The 19,049-nt window shown below is 40.4% G+C and overlaps 1 protein-coding gene across 7 annotated transcripts in view; it reads right to left on the minus strand.

Moving 5' to 3' along the window:
- Positions 1-19,049, minus strand: part of PHACTR4 (phosphatase and actin regulator 4) — a 117,126-nt gene that overhangs the window by 10,927 nt on the left and 87,150 nt on the right. For all 7 annotated transcript variants that reach the window (XM_004266588.3, XM_033422411.2, XM_033422415.2 and 4 more), the window contains 6 exons: positions 18,600-18,680; positions 12,327-12,491; positions 11,214-11,609; positions 6,407-7,010; positions 4,830-5,017; positions 3,875-4,028 (listed from right to left, as the gene is read on the minus strand). In XM_004266588.3, coding sequence (XP_004266636.1) covers positions 3,875-4,028; positions 4,830-5,017; positions 6,407-7,010; positions 11,214-11,609; positions 12,327-12,491; positions 18,600-18,680 — 1,588 coding nt within the window. The remainder of the gene's footprint in view (positions 1-3,874; positions 4,029-4,829; positions 5,018-6,406; positions 7,011-11,213; positions 11,610-12,326; positions 12,492-18,599; positions 18,681-19,049) is intronic.

Below are 19,049 nucleotides of genomic sequence, written 5' to 3' on the forward strand. Positions count from 1 at the left end.
ATTGGATTAGAGCCTACCAAATCCAGTATGAGCTCATCTTAAGTTGATTATATCTACACAGACCCTCTGCCCAAATAAGGTCACATTCAAAGGTACCAGAGATTAGGATTTATTTTGGAACATACAACTCTACCCACTACAACCTCCCTGACAAAATTTCATTTCCTTTGTAATCTCTATCTCCCTGCCTCCAAGCAAACGCTCATCTGCTTTATTTACGCTCAACCACCCTGCCCCGAGGCAGCCACTGCTCTGTTTTATGTAACTATGAATTAGTTTTCCTTTTCTAAAATGTTATATAAAGTCATACAGTATGCGCTCTTTTTTTGGCCTAGCTTCTTTCACTCAGGATAATTACTGAGATCCACCCAAGTAGTGGCATTATACATAGTTCATTCCTGTTTACTACTCTGTAGTATTCCATCACAGGACTATGTTCATATTCATTCATTTATGTTTTGATGGACATTTAGGTTGTTTCTATTTTGGGGGACTATTAGAAATAATGGAATGGCTAGATCATATGTTGTTTGATTTTTTTAAAGAAACTTAGAAATTGTTTTCCAAAGTAGTCTATTTTACGCTCCCAGTCTATTTTACCACCACTGTGGGAGAATACAGCTGGGCCTCATCCTCAGCTACTCTTTTTTAAAATTAATTTTTATTTATTTATTTTTGCTGTGTTGGGTTTCCATTTCTGTGCAAGGCCTTTCTCTAGTTGTGGCGAGCGGGGGCCACTCTTCATCGCGGTGCGCGGGCCTCTCACTATCGCGGCCTCTCTTGTTGCGTAGCACAGGCTCCAGACGCGCAGGCTCAGTAGTTGTGGCTCACGGGCCTAGTTGCTACGTGGCATGTGGGATCCTCCCAGACCAGGGCTTGAACCCGTGTCCCCTGCATTAGCAGGCAGACTCTCAACCACTGCGCCACCAGGGAAGCCCCAGCAACTCTTAATATTATCAGTCTTTTATTATTTATTTTATTTTATTTTTAAAAATAAATTTGTTTACTTATTTATTTTTGGCTGCGTTGGGTCTTCGTTGCTGTGCGCCGGCTTTCTCTAGTTGTGGCGAGCAGGAGATACTCTTCATTGCAGTGTGCGGGTTTCTTATTGAAGTAGCTTCTCTTGCTGCAGAGCACCGGCTCTAGGTGCGCGGGCTTCGGTAGCTGTGGCATGCAGCTCTAGAGCGCAGGCTCAGTAGTGGTGGCATATGGGCTTAGTTACTGTGCTGCATGTGGGATCTTCCACATGCCAGGCCCCCTGCATTGGGAGGGCAGAGTCTTACCCACTGGATCAACAGGGAAGTCCTTGCTTCCCCCACCGTTTAAAAAGTGGGTTGTTTCTTACTGAGTTTGGAGAGTTCTTCATATATTCTAGATATAAGACCTTTATCAGATACATGGTTTGCAAATATTTTTCTCCCAGTTTGTGGCTTATTTTTACTTTTTTATTTTTAAACAGTGTCTTTCACAGAACAAAAAATTTTAATTTTGATGAAGTGCAATTTACCACTGTTTTTCTCTTAAGAACCATGCTTTGAGATCGTATCTATGAAATCTTTCTTTAACCCATATTCTAGAAATTTTACAGTTTTAGCTCTCATATTTAAGTCTATGGTCCATTTTGAGTTAATCTTTTATATGATACACTGAATGAATTGAAGTTATTTTTGTGCCAGGACCATTTGTTGAAAAGACCATCCCTTCTTAATGAAATTGTCTTTGTACCTTTGTCATAAATGAGTTGCACACATATGGGTGGGTCTATTTCTGGGCTCTCTCTTCTGTTCCATTGACTTCTTTGTCTATCCTACCTTTACGTCAATACCATACTGTTTAGGTTACTTTAGCTTTATAATATGTCTTAAAATAAGACAGTGTTAGTCCTCCAGTCCTGTTCTTTTTCACAGTTGCTTTATATTTCCGTAACAATTTTAGAATCAGTTTGTCAATTAAAGCCTACTGGGGGTATTTTGATTGGAACTGCATTAAATCTACTGATGTCTTGATAATACTGAGACTTCTGATCCATGAATATATTATTTGTCTCCATATATTTAGGTCTTCTTTACTTTCTTCAGCATTATTTTATACTTTTCAGTGCATAAGTCTTACACAATCTTTCATCAGGTTTATCCACAGGTATTTAAAGAGTTTTGATGGTATTGTAAATTGCTATTGTAAATGTTAATCTCTTGTATTTCTACATTTTAATTTTAGACTATTCATTGCTAGTGTCCAACAAGCTCTTCTAAGACGATTATGACCTGGGAAAAAACACTCAAAGATGAGTAACTAGCATTGCAATAAAGCCAAAGGAATCTATTATTATTATTATTATTATTATTTTTGGCAGTACGTGGGCCTCTCACTGTTGTGGCCTCTCTCGTTGTGGAGCACAGGCTCTGGACGCGCAGGCTTAGCAGCCGTGGCTCATGGGCCCAGCCGCTCCATGGCATGTGGGATCTTCCCGGACCAGGGCACGAACCCGTGTCCCCTGCATCGGCAGGCAGACTCTCAACCACTGCACCACCAGGGAAGCCCAAGGAATCTATTATTATCTATTATTAAAGATCCCCATTCTTGGATGAAATATACAGTGTGGGAATATAGTCAATAATAATGTAATATCTTTGTATGGTGACAGATGGTAACTAGACTTATTGTGGTGATCATTTTGCAATGTATAGAAATATCAAACCACTATGTTGTGCACCAGGAACTAATATAGTATTGTAGGTCTATTATACTCCAAAAACCAAACAAACAAACTCAGAAAAAGAGATCAGATCTGTGGTTACCAGAGGCAGGGGGTGGACAGGGGGAACTGGATGAAGGTGGTCAAAAGGTACAAACTTCCAGTTATAAAATAAATACATACTAGGGATGTAATGTACAACATGATTAATATAATTAACATGTATGTGACATATCAAAGTTGTTAAAAGAGTAAAGCCTAAGAGTTCTCATCACAAGGAAAATATCTTTTTCTTCCTGTTTCTTTTATTTTGTATCTATAGGAGATGATGGATGTTCATTAAGCTTATTGTGGTCATCATTTCATGATGTATGCAAGTCAAATCATTATGCTCTGTACCTTAAACTTATACAGTGCTGTATGTCAAATGTATCTCAATAAAACTAAAAGAAAAAAAAAATCCCCATTCTTAACTAATTCCTAATCTTGATGGTCTCTTGCTGACACTCAGAGGGCCACAGTTCTGCATTAAGATTGCCATCAGCAAAGCCAGGTGTCTGAGGTAGGAGAGGAGAATATATTTTAATTAACAGGCATCCTTATTTGTTTTTAAGGAATACACCAGGAGTTCCACTTTCCGAGAGGAACATCTGAGGTGGGCAAACACTTGTCTGTATACCTAGACTCTACGTATAGTACATGTGCAGGAAGCTGGCCTGCATTCAGTCTCTCTATGCTTTTGGTTCCAGCTGACTTGAAAAATATATTAACACGTTGAAAGGAGGCAGTTACATGGAACATGTGAAATAGATACAATGGAAATTATGTGTGTGATTTTTAACTGGGCTGGCACCTCATGGTTGAGCAAGCCAGAAGAGGCTTGCTGTCCTGGGAGCCACCTAAATCCTTAGAAACTTTAAAAAAAAACATACTTATGTTTATCTTATGGTGTAAAGCTGTGAGATCTATCTCATGGTTTAAAGCTCTGAGAGCCATCTAGTTCCTTAATTTCCAAACTCTTAGAAGATACCCATCTGTGTACAATATGTATTTTTAAAAATTATTCTATTTCTAAAATTAAAAAAATAAAGATACCTGCATGCTCCACCACAAAGTACATCTCTAAGACATGTACTGGCATAATCAAATCAAATCAATCTATTCTAAGAAAAGGCCTACCGGATGAGCGTGTTCCCAATCTGGTGCCGTATTTCATTCCACTCCTCTTTGCTTTTTCGAGGCCAAGAATTCACGTTCATTTCAGGTTCACTGGGTCTGTGGTTCAACTTCATTGCCAGTGTGTCTTTCCTCTTCACTTTGTTGGCCAGAGCACCTTTGTACAAGGGAAAGAAAAACATGTAGGAGCTTAAAGCTCAGCCTCACCTGGAGCTAGGTAAGAGTCTGAATAAACAATATCATAATCCCAGCTTTCTAGCTGGCCTCTGATGATCCACCTAACAGAGAGGTGGGGGTAAAGCTGAGGACATCTAAAAATCTTTTTAGCAGATGGCCTCAGACGGGCTAAAAATATCTTTTCCCTTCTACCAGTTCTCTGTCTACATTTTTCTTCTTAATAAGAGTTGCTAGAGGAGGGATGGTCTAAGCAGGGGACAGCCTCTGAATTACAACACAGAGGCATTTGCACTAACACACCTCATAAGGTTCCTACTCTTAAAGCTGCTTTCCACTTTTAGGAATCAGGATTCTATTATTCACAGATGTGTGTACATGAACATGTTTTTTTTTCTTTGCCCCATGAACACAGGAAGCTCACTAGGCTGAAGGAGTGCATCATTTTTGTCTTTTCCACAAAGCCCAAATACCAACTTTCCTCCACATTCTTTAACACCATCAAGGTAAATAATTTTTTTTTTTTTTAAGGTAAATAATTTTTAAATCAAAACCAAACACATAGAAAACTGATTGACTCAACCTACTGGGCTCCCTCTCACTGGCTTGTTATAACAATGGGAACAGCAGGGACAAGAGTCTTTCACAGAGCCTTCCAAGAGCAGTCAGCCAGACGACTCAATGGGAGAGGGTGCCTGCTTCCATGCATCTTACACTTGCTAAGACCAGCACACAGCTTTATCGGTAAGAGAACTTTCTCCTTCTCTTTCCCTCCCTTTCTTACTATGATGGCTTTCATCTTCATCCTCTTCATCTCGGTATTGAATAGGACCTTCTGAATCAGAGTCACTCTCTTTCCCTTCTTCTTCCTCCTGCAGACACTGCGGTAGTTTAGGAATGACTGAGGTAGATGCTACATCTGCATCGAATGCAATTATGTGGATCTGCTCCTCCTCTTCTTCATCGTCTGGACTAACAAATTAACAAAATTACATTTTACGTTTTCCTTTCAGAGACATAAAGAATAACTGATTTGCAAGGCAAACTACTGAATAACCATGAAAAAGTCCATAAATGAAATAATTTATAGTTATTTCCCTTAATTTTTACATTCTTGCTAAGAAACTTTTTAGCAGCTATTAATCTAAAGGGCTCTGGGTTCAAATCCCAGATCTACAACTTATTTACTAGCTTGTTAAGTTATTTAATTTTTCTGTAAATGTGAATGATACCTACCTTGTTGGTTTGTTCTGAGAATGAAATAGACAAATTCTAGAATGCACTAGTGTCTTGCACATAGGGCCCTGATGATCAATACATAAAATGCAAGTTTGCCTTGGTCTGATTGAATGAGAAGATCACACAGCATCTAACACAGTACTTGGCTCATGGAAGATACTCAATAAAAATACTTAACCCATTTCCTAAACCAAGGAAGCAAAGAGAAGTACAGATGAAAACTAACTTCTTTGCTTTACACTCTGGAGGCATAAAACTATGACTTAGTCTACTTCAAATTCCTAAACTGTCTCAAAATAAATAATGCAAAATAAATAATACCAGGAAGTACAAAAGATTATGGCAAAAAAACCAAAAAGTAGGATACTGCAACAACTCTATAACCATTCTTTTAGTTATTAGTAAGACAAATTTCCAACTTGCCAAGAAGTGTTAATCTTCAGTCACAATTTGTCTGAATTTTAAAAAGACAGACAAAATAGGTATAAGTACCAATGCTACTGTGAACAGATTGAGTGTTTGGGGACAGATGAGGGAGAGAAAAGATGAGCAGTTTCAGTCTGTGGGGCTGGAATACTGAGCTATCTTTCAGAGCTCCCTTCTTTTTCTCTAGGCTTCTCTCTGTCTCTCTCTACCAGGTTCTGTGCCAGGCACTAGAGCTTTCAGATTTGTCTAATTTCATTCTCGCAAGCCTATGAGGTAGGTATTATTTCTGTTTACAGGTTAGACAACTGAAGAGCAGGAAGATTAAGTAACATACACTACTGCACGCTAGTAAATCAGAGGCAGAGCTGGGATTTGAACCCAGAGCCATCTTACTCCAAGGTCAATGTTCATAAGCACCATGTTACACTGCTTCCCGTATATCATATAAAAATACATAGTGATTTTAATTTTCAAGTACAGAAGTTTGTAATTTTTGTATCATCATGGAAATTTCTGCCATGGAAACAATGTTATAGAAATCAGGAGAGTAAAAGTTCAAATTCAAGAACATGTCCTATTTGTTGAGTATTCTTCTTAATTTAAATTTATTCACATTTTCTCTCTATAAGTAATTTTTTCCAAGAAGGACTAGCTACAGTAAAGAGGGAACAAGAAGCAAGCTTTAAAGGCACTCACACTTTCAGCATTTCAATAGTGATGGGAAGTGACCTGGTCCGACCCAGGGTACTGCTGTCCTCAGAAAAGTTGTCACTGTTCTCGAAGAGCAATGAATGAGCTCTATGAGAGCCTTCCAAGGGAGGAGTCATGGGGAGTGGGCTGGCCAGGGCCTGCTGGATTCGGATATGCAGTGGGACTTGGGGCAGCCTAGAGGGTACATGGGGCTCCCCAAAGCTGTGGTCCAACATCCTCTTGGGTACTTCCCTTTTCTGACTTTCCTGCTGGGGAACCTCCTGGGGTAGGTCTAAGGAAGGTGGAAACTCATTTTCTGGCACAACTTGAAAAGTCTTAGCAGGGAATGGAGGGGACCGAGGGGGTTCTGGAGGTATATGAGTAGGCAGTGGGGGGGATGGGGCGGTAGGGGGGATCATCAGCAGGGGTTCGGAGCCCACAGAGCATGTGCTCTTCTCTTTCTGATCACTTGGTGCTTTTGTGGTGGTGGCAGTGGCAGCAGCAGACTCTGAGGTGGGTACCAAAGTTGATGGAATGCCTCTCTTAGGTGGTAAAGGTGGGGACAGCTTTGATAACAACGTACCACTGTTTATTGCTTGGGATAGTTCAGCTGGAAAAGAGAAAGCAACACCTCAGTTTAAGATGGCTTTACAGTGCTTTGAGGGGCCAGTCCAGGGCCTAGAATTAGAGCTGAGCTCAGTCTTAATCTTTTGGGCAAATTATACCATTTCATGGCTTTGCCATTCCCTAGCTATCTAATCCTGAAACAAAATTAATATTTAAATATATAGAAGCCCTAATAAATGTACAGAGGTGTAGGAAGACCACTACCTTAATATTTTGATGAGAAACTTCTTACTTCTTTACTACGATAATAGACATGACAATTTTTTATGACTTGATCTTGGTGTAGATAAAGTTAATATGAAAAAAAACAAAAAAAATGTGGCTAGTAAATTCTTTTGTCTAACAGTACTCCATTAAAAAATTTAAACATGCAGATTGAAACAAAAAAACAAACACTATCAGGCATTGTTACCATATACTGATAAATAATGATATCTAGATATCAGAGCACTTTATTATTAAACTATCAATGGTATCTTGGATTTTTATAGCAAACGCAGAGGCCTTTGAAGAAAGCAAGGTGCTTTTCTATCCTTGACTTCATATTCTTCTTATACAAGAGATCATCTTTACCATTTTACAGAAGCAAAAACTGAGGCCACAGAAGTTACGTGACTTGCCCAAGATCATACTACAAACTGGTAAGGACTCAGCTAGTTCCCGGGACTCATTATGAGGCTCCAACATCTGGATCCCACTGACTTTGTTTCTTATTAGTGTCCACACCTCTTCTTGTCCTTTATGTCCAATCTGTCATCTCCACTCTTCACTACCCTATGGGCTCCTTGACAACAGGGCACCCCTTGTCTCTATCAGCATATTCACAGGGTGGGGCACAGTGCCTGGCACGTAGTGGGTCCTCAATACATGTTTACTAGATGAGAGGCCCCTACCCTGTATCATGACAGTAATATATCCCTATGTGATCCCCCAAAGCCCACAACGTCTCAGGTGTTGATTCCACAAAGTCCCTTTGGAGAGCTCCAAATGGCTTTTAAGAAGTGGATCGGGCTTCCCTGGTGGCGCAGTGGTTGAGAGTCCGCCTGCCGATGCAGGGGACACGGGTTCGTGCCCCGGTCTGGGAAGATCCCGCATGCCGCGGAGAGGCTGGGCCCGTGAGCCATGGCCGCTGAGCCTGCGCGTCCGGAGCCTGTGCTCCGCAACGGGAGAGGCCACAACAGTGAGAGGCCCGCGTACCGCAAAAAAAAAAAAAAAAAAAAAAAGAAGTGGATCAACACATCACAAAAGGTCAACCTTGCAAAATAATTAAATAGTAGTTCTCTCGGTTACCAACTTCCAACCCTGTACCCAAACCCCTCACTTGTTTTCAAAGGTTTTATATGTCTTACCTAGAGAGCAACACTTCAAGTTTCCCTAAATTAAAAATTTAACTGCACTAAATCCCATTCCATTGGCAGCATTCAAAGTAAAAGTCTAGCTAATCTGATAATGCTTTAATGTCACTCTTCATAAGTAAAATTTTAAAAGGTCCTTCTAGAAAAATACTGCATACACATATAAAAAAGGATTCGAAAAATGTGAATTTCAGGATCAATAAAACGTATTTTTTGGTAGACTGGATTTTTGCTGTCTGTCTAAAAACAGTGGTTAGCTATTCCACCTACAACAAAACCCACCCCTGACAAGACCAAATTTGAGTATTTTAACATTTGAATTGATAAAGTAAATTACCTTTGGTAATTTATGGAAAACATATACCTGAAAAGTAAAGGAAATGACCTCTGGTACACATACCCTCTGGTACAAATACCCAATGGCATTTGGCTGTAGTTCCGTGGGAAAGATGCCAAAATGTTCATTGGAGGGGTTACAAATTCCCTTCATCTGTTCAGTTATTTATGGTGGTCCTTCCTTAGTCCCAACACTACTAATTAGTCCTAATACTATTATGCCCGTTAGTAGACATAGCAATGTCTAAACATTGGTTTCCAAATGTTTGGGTTTCATGGACCAATACTATTAAAAAGATTCTCAACCAATCTCAGGTTGTCAATTTTTATTATTTTCAACTAAGCCTTCTTTTTTTTTTTGGCCGTGCTGTGTGGCTTGTGGGATCTTAGTTCTCAGCCAGGGATTGAACCCAGGTTCCCAGCAGTGAAAACATGGCACCCTAACCACTGGACTGCCAGTGAATTCCCTCAACTAAGGCTTGATATTCAGTAAACCACTTACGAACATAACCCCTTCATGGAAGAAATGGTCTTTTAACACCAAAGAATTAGGAAGGTCCATAATTTCAGAATAAAGGATAGTCCTTTTATTTATTTATTTTTTGGGGGCTATGTCGTGCACTTTGTGGGATCTCAGTTCCTCGACCAGGGATTAAACCCAGGCCACGGCAGTGAAAGCTCGGAATCCTAACTACTAGGCCAGCAGGGAACTCCCTAAAGGATAGTTCTTTAAATCAAGTCTACTTAACCTTAATAAAAACACTGTGAACTATCCTATTTTTCTCTTTCTGCCGAGGACCACTTGTGGACTGATGTTGGTCCCTCAGTCACAGGGCCTATTGCTTTGGGCTATTCATCTGAGGCCAAGAGTGGCCTCCGCAGTTTAGCCCAGGATACAGTACACATATTATCATTTTTTAATATTGTCTTACCCTGAAAAGGGTGGAGTACTACTGGTTTAGAGCAGTGGTTCTCGATGTGTGGTCCCCACATACAGAGCATCAGCATCATCTGGGAACTCATCAGAAATGCAAATTCTCAGGCACTACCCCAGACTTACTGAATTGGAAACTCTAAGGGCAGAGCCCAGCACTCTGTGTTTTAACAAGCCCTCCAGGTGACCATGATGAGAACCCCTGTTTAGACAACAGGTTGAGAACACAAGTATACAGGGCAGAGGTCTGTACTCCAGAGTTGAAAAGGCTGTGTTTGGTTTCTATCTTTCACTAACTGCAACCTGAGTCAATCACAACTTCTTCACATTCTTATTGCCCTAACTATACAATAGATAAAATAGATAAAACTTCACAAGGTTTTGAAAATAAGTATATGAAAGCTCCTCAGTCCTCAGAGATAAGTCAACACAGCACTATCCATCCAAGGTGGTGATAATAATAACCTTCATCCTGTTTTTATCAAGCTCCTCCAACCTGCTATAGTCACAATGAACTCTAAGCCTGTTTTTCAAGGTTCTAGTCACTCCATACAATTTGGTTAATTAGCCATTTGATGAGCACACTTTTTGTTTCTCCAATCATTAACAAAAACTTTAAGCAGTACTAAGCCTAATATCATTTTTCTTGAAAAACTACCTTTTTTCCTCTCCTCCCTTTCTTAAAATTCCTCTATATTTATATAAGGAAAACTGACCTAAATATACTATAATATATTCAGGTAAATATAAAAAATTTACTAAACCAATAAAAAGTTACTGGTTATCTTCCCTGCTTTCATTCTTCCACCACTTATTTTATTAAAAGTAGCATTCTTAACTCTCCTGAGACAAAACATGATTTTATCAGGATAATTTAAATATCTTTGCAGTTCCCCATGAATGTACTATGCTAGACACTGAATCGCAAGTTACACTGGCACCTATACAATCATCTTTTTATCTACTGGATTTATGCTGAAGGAAGGCATTGGCAGTTTAAAGTAGGTTAAAGAAAAAACCCTTTTCTCCAAGCAGATCAAACCCACTGTGGTCTTCACACGTACAGTCCCCCAACTACAAACAGTAGTTCAGAAACATTGTTTTAGGAAAATAAATATTAATCCCCCAAAACTTGAACCTAATTTTAGTGATATTTAACCCCACTGTTTCCATTTATAGCCATCTGCCTCATTTTCAAGGCTTTTTTCTATATTGAGGGCATTCATAAGGACAAGCTATGGAGAACTCTCTCACAGACCAAATCAATATTGTACCAGTTATCTAATAAAACAACTGTCTTGGGCTTCCCTGGTGGCGCAGTGGTTGAGAGTCCGCCTGCCGATGCAGGGGACACGGGTTCGTGCCCCGGTCCGGGAAGATCCCACATGCCGCGGAGCGGCTGGGCCCGTGAGCCATGGCTGCTGAGCCTGCGCGTCTGGAGCCTGTGCTCCGCAATGGGAAAGGCCACAACAGTGAGAGGCCCACGTACCGCAAAAAAACCCAAACAACTGTCTAAAACCAAACCAAACCCCAAACAATGGAAATCTAAAGACTTACTTACCAATGACAGGGTTGCTATTTCTGTGAGCTGGTTTAGGGGGAGGGATAGGGGGCTGCTTGGCAGGAACTGTATGAGTGAGGCTCGGGGTAGCAGTAGTGTTAGTGCTGGCAGAAGAAGCAGGCAGAGTCCTGGGTGCTTGGGAAGGGGGGACAGAGGAATTAACAGTTTTTGCTGGGTTTGTGGCAGCCGTGGTGGCAGCAGGTGCTGTGGTGATGGCAGTGGTGGGCGTGGAGGAGAGTGGTCTTGCTGTGCTGCCAGAGGAAGTGGCATCCTTTGCTTGCCCTTCATTTGCTTCGTGAGAAGAGGCCAAGTGTCTTTTAGGGGGAAGTAAAGGCTGTTTGGGTACATTCTCAGGAATGGACTCTGCTTCAGAATTAGGCTGGTTTCCAGTTGAGCCTGTGTAATAACAGATGTGATTTAAAAGGAAAGAGTTACAAGACAGACTGAAAAAGCTAACACACCCATAGCTTACGGTCAATTCCATCCATTATTTAATGTATAGATTGGTTTACGGACAAAGTTTCCCAACCTCAACATACTTAAGGTATATGACACTTTCTCAATCATAAGACAGACTTGTTATGGTAGTGATTCTTCATACAAGAGCCAGGCAACTGGACACAGAGTCCCTTGGGTGGAGGAGGAGGAATGTGTAGCTTGAAAAAGTCCTACAGTTATCTGATATTTAACATCCTCTTCCATCCTTGAGAATCACACATTTAGGTATTTTGTGAATACAAGAATGAGGGGAGAAACTGTACTTAAAGTGGCAACTAGGTGAGGAACTGCTAGAGGAGAACAGAAGTCCCTCTGGATTTTATTTCTCCCCTGGCTCTTGTAAACCCCCGAAGTAAATTAGAATGACTGATCCATGGCTCTTAAACTAAAAAATTCAGAGTTGGGCTTCCCTGGTGGCGCAGTGGTTGAGAGTCCGCCTGCCGATGCAGGGGACACGGGTTCGTGCCCCGGTCCGGGAGGATCCCATGTGCCGCGGAGCGGCTGGGCCCGTGAGCCAAGCCTGCTGGGCCTGCGCGTCCGGAGCCTGTGCTCCACAAAGGGAGGGGCCACAGCAGTGAGAGGCCCACGAACTGCAAAAAATTCAGAGTTAATTACCTAGTCGCTTCTTTGGGTCCTCTTCTGGAATAGGCTTCTTAAGACTTGCTATTCTTCTTGGTTCTTCCTCTACTTGGACTGGACTAGAAGATCTGGCACTCCCTATGGGGGTGGTATGGCCATTCTTTAACGTGGCATGGCTCAACTTCCCTGGATCCTCACCACCTGCAAGGTCCAAAAGAAAGAGCAAACTGACGGACTGGTGTGGTCAGGTAGGGAGAGGAGTTGGCAATTTCTAACCTTTCTTATCCCCTTTATCCAACCCTCTTCCTGTTTTAGCTTATTATTTAGATTTTATAGTAGTAATGAAAATAAGTAGTTCTTTTTCCAATAAACATTTGATTGTCTATTATGTGCCGGGTGCTTTGCTACATGAATAAGACAGATTTATTTCACACAAATAATTACAATGCTAAATGTTAAGAGCTATTATGAGTGATGTGCTATGGTACAAATGAAGAAACAATTTTCTTGGGGGTGGGAATGGGGTTAGAAAAGCTTCACAGAAAGTCGTAGCTAAACTGAGTCTTAAAGGAGGAGTAGGAGCCTGCCACTCGATGACAAGATGAGCAAAGACCATGTAGGAAGAAGAAATAGCATGTATGAAGGTGTGAAATTATTCGACATGTTTGGGAACTGACAGTTTGTCCTGGCAGGAGAACAGATGCACATAAGAAAAAGTTAATAGGAATGGAAAGGTAAGCAAAAGCCAGCCTATGAAGGGTGCCAAGCACCATGTAAAAGAGCCTGGACTGAATCCTGTAGGAAACAGGAAGCCAAAGAATTAAAGTAGGAGAGAGATATGATCTGCTCTGTCTTTTAGAAAGTTAATTCTGAGAGCTGTGAGAAGGATGGATTAGGCAGTGATTGGAATAGGAAAACTAATAATGAGCAGAATGTAGGTGAGAAATAGCAGAGGGTGCCTGAGGGCATTAGGAGTGGACAGCAAGGGGGAGAACTGATAGACACATCAAAGGTAAAACACGGTACACATGATGAATTCCTATAAGCTAAACTTCAGGAATGATCACTAGGCTGCAGGCTTTGGGATGAACACTCATCGCTATTAAACTTGTAGGCAAGATCCTTTTATGGAGGAATTAGACAAGTGTTCCCAGTTACTGCTGAGGTTTCCTTTGGAGGAGAGAACTGAAACACTGAGGTTAGAGACTGAAAACTGTCTCACCTCCTAGTGTCATGGGAACTGGAACTATTTGCTCTCTAGTTACTCTCTTTGTTTTCCATAGGGAGACACTCTTCATTTTAGTGTCTCTTGAGTTAGTCCCTCGAGTTCTCATAGACCAGACTCCCTCACCCCAACCCACCACTTCCTACTAAGAGATTAGACAGTATCATTCTTCATACAGTCTCAGAAAGAGGTGGAGCTTGGGCTAAAAGTAGTATAAGTCTAAGGCAAATGAGCACTGAATGAAAAATGTACTTCTAAAGTGAAAGTATTCTGACAACTATTTTTTAAATTTTAAAACAGAGGAAGGGACAAGATGACAACAACTATGTAAATGTTGTAAGTTACTGCTTATGTTAATATAGCGCACCTTTAACAAAAACAGGACTTTCTAGAATGTAAAGCAATGAATCATTTCAAAGCCCCTACTTTCTTTCTTTTTTTAAAAATATTTATTTATTTATTTTTGGCAGCATTGGGTCTTCGTTGCTGCGTGCAGGCTTTCTCTAGTTGCGGCGAGCGGGGGCTACTCTTTTGTTGCAGTGCTCAGGCTTCTCATTGCAGTGGCTTCTCCTGCTGCGAAGCACGGGCTCTAGGCACGTGGCCTTCAGTAGTTGTGGCACGCGGGCTCAGTAGTTGTGGCTCGCGGGCTCTAGAGTGCAGGCTCAGTAGTTGTGGTGCACGGGCTTAGTTGCTCAGTGGCATGTGGAATCTTCCCGGACCAGGGCTCGAACCCATGTCCCCTGCATTGACAGGCAGATTCTTAACCACTGTGCTACTAGGGAAGCCCAAAGCCCCTACTTTTAAAAAACATACAGTGAAAGGTAAAGACACATTATTAATTAGTTTCTACTCAGCACATACCAGCAAAAGTGATCAGTCATCTTGCAAGTTACTTAATCAGGATTGTCTACTTTGAAGTGAAACTTCTTATATATACATATATTTTAAAAAAATAAATTCATTTATTTATTTTTAGCTGCGTTGGGTCTTTGTTGCTGTGCATGGGCTTTCTCTAGTTGCAGCGAGCTGGGGCTACTCTTCATTGTGGTGTGTGGGCTTCTCATTGCAGTGGTTTCTCTTATTGCTGAGCACGAGCTCTAGGCCCATGGGCTTCAGTAGTTGTGACGTGTGGGCTTCAGTAGTTGTGGCACGTGGACTCAATAGTTGTGGCTTGCGGGCTCTGGAGCGCAGGCTCAGTAGTCGTGGTGCACAGGCTCAGTTGCTCCACGGCATGTGGGATCTTCCCGGACCAGGGCTCGAACCCGTGTCCCCTGCATTGGCAGGTGGATTCTTAACCACTGTGCCACCAGGGAAGTCCCAAACTTCTTATGTTTAATGCAAAGGGTTTGTGCTAAATGCTAACAGAATAGAATAGAATTAGAATCTGGCCTCAACATCTATGAGTGCCTCTCAACCCCCAACTCAGAAAATCCATTACATATTTTATAATATAGTCAAGTCAGAACCATAATCAAGCCAAAAGCCATCTCTGAGTATGAAAAGAACTGCAAGGTTCAAATACTGCTTTTAGCCTTAACTGGAGATATGTAAGCCAGGCTGTGAGGCCCATCTCTTAGTTTCTTCTTTTTTAAAAATATTATTTATTTATTTATTTTTGGCTGTGTTGGGTCTTTGTTGCTGCACGCGGGCTTTCTCTAGTTGCGGCTAGCGGGCGCTACTCTTCGTTGCGGCGCGTGGGCTTCTCATTGCGGTGGCTTCTCTTGTTGTGGAGCATGGGCTCTAGGCGTGCGGGCTTCAGTAGTTGTGGCACGCAGGCTCAGTACTCTTGGCTTGCGGGCTCTAGAGTGCAGGCTCAGCAGTTGTGGCTCAAGGGCTTAGGGGCTCCGCAGCATGTAGGATCTTTCCGGGCCAGGGATCGAAACCATGTCCCCTGCATTGGTAGGCGGATTCTCAACCACTGTGCCGCCAGGGAAGTCCTCTTAGTTTCTTCTTACAGAGTACAGTTTAGGTCAGTTCTCTGGTTGGCAGAGGGACATCTTGTCCAATGGCTACAATTCACTTAGCAATTGGACCTCTGAGCTTGCTTCTAAGCTGTAAACAACTTGGATCAAGAGCCAATAGGAAGCATATGGCAAAAAAGACTGAATGAAGGTGAAAAACAAGAAAGAAGTAATGTATGGGGTTTGGTGAGTGAGCAAGAAAGGTGAGAGGTAGGAAAGGGCATAGGGTGAGGAACGGCTATTATCAAAAAACAGTGGCCAAAGACATTGCAACAGAGGCATTATAACTGTAGTTACCCACCTAAATACCTAGAAGTTTTTGTGTCCTACTGTAAAAAAACAAATACACTCATGAAAATTTAGAAAATTTAGAAAAATAGAAAGAAAAAAAATCCCCTACATTCCTATTCCAACATCCAGAAATAACCAATGCTAATAATATTTTAGTATTTTTCCTTCAAGCTTGTTTTTTCTACTTAAGCTTTTATATAGTTGAGACAATAAATACATAATTTAATTAAATTTTGCAAACAAGCAATATATTCAAATGGTTCAAAACCTAAAGAGTATAGTATTTCTTCGGTTTGGTTCCTTTCTTCCACCAACCAAAGGATATATTTTTAAAATTTGGCTTTCAGGGCTTCCCTGGTGGCGCAGTGGTTGAGAGTCCGCCTGCCAATGCAGGGGACACGGGTTCGTGCCCCGGTCTGGGAAGATCCCACATGCCGCGGAGCGGCTAGGCCCATGAGCCGTGGCCGCTGAGCCTGCGTGTCCGGAGCCTGTGCTCCGCAACGGGAGAGGCCACAACAGTGAGAGGCCCGCATACCACAAAAAACAAACAAACAAACAAACAAACAAAAACGTGGCTTTCATATTTTGTCTCATGCTAAGTAATTCTAATGAAGAGAAATGAAATGCAACCAATGTACTACAGCCTTACTCTTCTGATAAGCTGCTTCATAAAAGTCATACATTAGAGAAAGTCCTGACATTATTAAACCAGCAGTGAGTGTTGAAATACCAAAACATGATCTTTATGACAGACAAACAAGAAATATTAGGGCAGCAATATGGGCCTGGAGACAAATTTGGTATTTAAAAAATAAAAAGGAAATGACACAGTACTGCAGCTGGCACAAAGCTGAGGATGTACAAAGAGACAGAGAATGGTTGTCCCAAGGATCCTTCACCAACCACTCAACTGCAATTCCAGAGTTAAAGACCACAACCAGATAAGGTAGGTACTTGGAAGGAAGGGTGAAGGAAGCTTTTTTTATTCCTCAGCAAGAAAATGGACTTTAATACAGAAAATTAGGCAGCAATTATTGGAAGGGGTTTACCCCTTATGTTTACCCCCTAAGCTGAGATTCCTTAAACAAAAAAATCAATTATTCTCATTTATGTTTTAATATTTTTTTCTTCATTAGATATTTTCATTCCCACAAAAAATATATGCCCAATTATATGCAATAAAGGGGTGGGGAAGTGGGAGGTACAAACTACTGAGTGTAAGACAGGCTCAAGGAGGTATTGTACAACACGGGGAATATAGCCAATATTTTGTAATAACTGTAAATGGAAAGTAATCTTTAAAAATTATACAAAAAATGCCTTCTTAAAATAAATCAAATATAGATGGTATGCCACTGAATTCCATAGAAATATCTTATCATTATTTAGTATTTTTCATTGTCAAGTTTAATGCCAGTAGAGAAAAATGTACAAAATAGAAATGTAAATTTCAAAGACATATTACAAGGAAAACCTTGTGTGATCATCATGGACATTAGGAAATAAAATGTTTTCAGAGCTCTCTGAAGCCTCTCTCTCTCCCTAGTAACATCCTTTCCTTCCCCCACAAAGCAATCAATCACTCTCCTAACTCTTATGATAATCCTTGCTTTGTGTTATTATAGTTTAACCACATAAGCATGCATCTCCAAACAGTTTTTCCTTTTTCTTTTTTTTTCTGTTTTGAAGGCATTTATTTCAACAGTTCACTCATTAAAACCCCCTGAGCTTTAGTCCAAAAAGTTAGTTTCCATTTTCTTTTGATAATCAGGAGAATCAACCCACTTTTCTAAACAATCACTTTTTTAGATCATTTACTGGGAGAAAGTATCTTTTAAAAGCATGTTTGGAGTGAATTTGTAAGCAAAAATTAGTAAAAGGGCAAGAAGAACTTTTTATTCCTCAGTTCAGTCTCAACTCACATTTAACTTTTAATTATTTCCTATCTTGTAAGAGTCATTGCTGCCATTAGGCCTTTCTTTGTGAGGTGGCCAGTTTTCTCCTTAACACAGCTCACTAAACTCTTTTTTTTTTTCCTAACACTGTTTTTTCTTCACACTTACAGAAATGATACAATATATATTCTTTCATCACTGACTTCAATTGCTCAGTATTACTTATGACATTCATATTAAAGCATGTAGGTATAGTTTGTTTGCATTGCTATATAATATTTCATTTTATCAATGGGTCACAAATTATGTATATATTTTACTATTGATGGACATTTGGGTTGTTTCCAATTTTGCTCTACTATTAATAAATATTGCTGCTATGAGCATATTTATACATATCTCCTGATACACACGTATACATATTTTTGTTGCGTATATACCAAAGACTGCACATAGGTTTACATATCTCCAGCTTTCATAGATTATGCTAAACTTTTTTTCAAGGTGATTCTTCCACTTTAACACTTGCATCAATAGGTGTATGTGAATTCCACTTATTTCATACCCTCATCAACTCTTATTGTTGGTCATCTGATTAATTTTAGGTTTTCTAGTTTATACGTAGAGCTATTTTACTTTGGTTTTAATTTGTATCCCTTAATTACTAATGAAGTAAAAAACCCACCTTTTTGTTTATTGGGCATTTGTATGTACTCTTCAGTGAACTGTCTGTTCAGTGCTTTTGCAGACTTTTCTACCGCATTGCCTTTTTCTTTTCTAACAGAAGTTAGAAAAATATATATTCTAGATGCATGAACAGTTTTTTTAAGTCCCCTTCCCTCTCAACAACAGCAATAATAAAGAAAGAAAATTCAAATACTTAGCAGAACCAAAGACCAAGTGTACAGAGACAGGCATATGCTATTTGCAAACTCACCCTGCTCAGGGTCTTCCAACAGAACCCCTCTTTTAACCAGCTCTTCTCTCGGTTTTCGCATAGATATTTTTCGCTCTAAAACTAACATTAAATTGGAAAAAAACACTCAGAAATGTGGCAGATAAAATTCACCTCCTTAGGTAAAAGAATAAAGTGATTCAATTTTCTATTCTTAGGAAAGAAAAGAACACAAAAACTAACTTTGAATTTAAAAACTTAATTTCATTCACAACCTGTACTATTGGGAAAATATCATTTCCAAAAAGAACTATCCTTTCATAAGTTTAGCTTTTCCTTTTTTTAAATTTTTGGCCCGCCACCCGGGCCCTTGGCAATGAGAGCGAGGAGTCCTAACCCACTGGACCGCCAGAGAATTCCCTCCTTTTTTAATGGAAATCGCAATAGTAAGATACTTATGGATGAACTTCTTCTGGGAGGAAGTGGCCAGAA

The sequence above is a fragment of the Orcinus orca genome, chromosome 1 (genome assembly GCF_937001465.1).
Source record: "Orcinus orca chromosome 1, mOrcOrc1.1, whole genome shotgun sequence".
Classification (NCBI taxonomy): Eukaryota; Metazoa; Chordata; class Mammalia; order Artiodactyla; family Delphinidae; genus Orcinus; species Orcinus orca.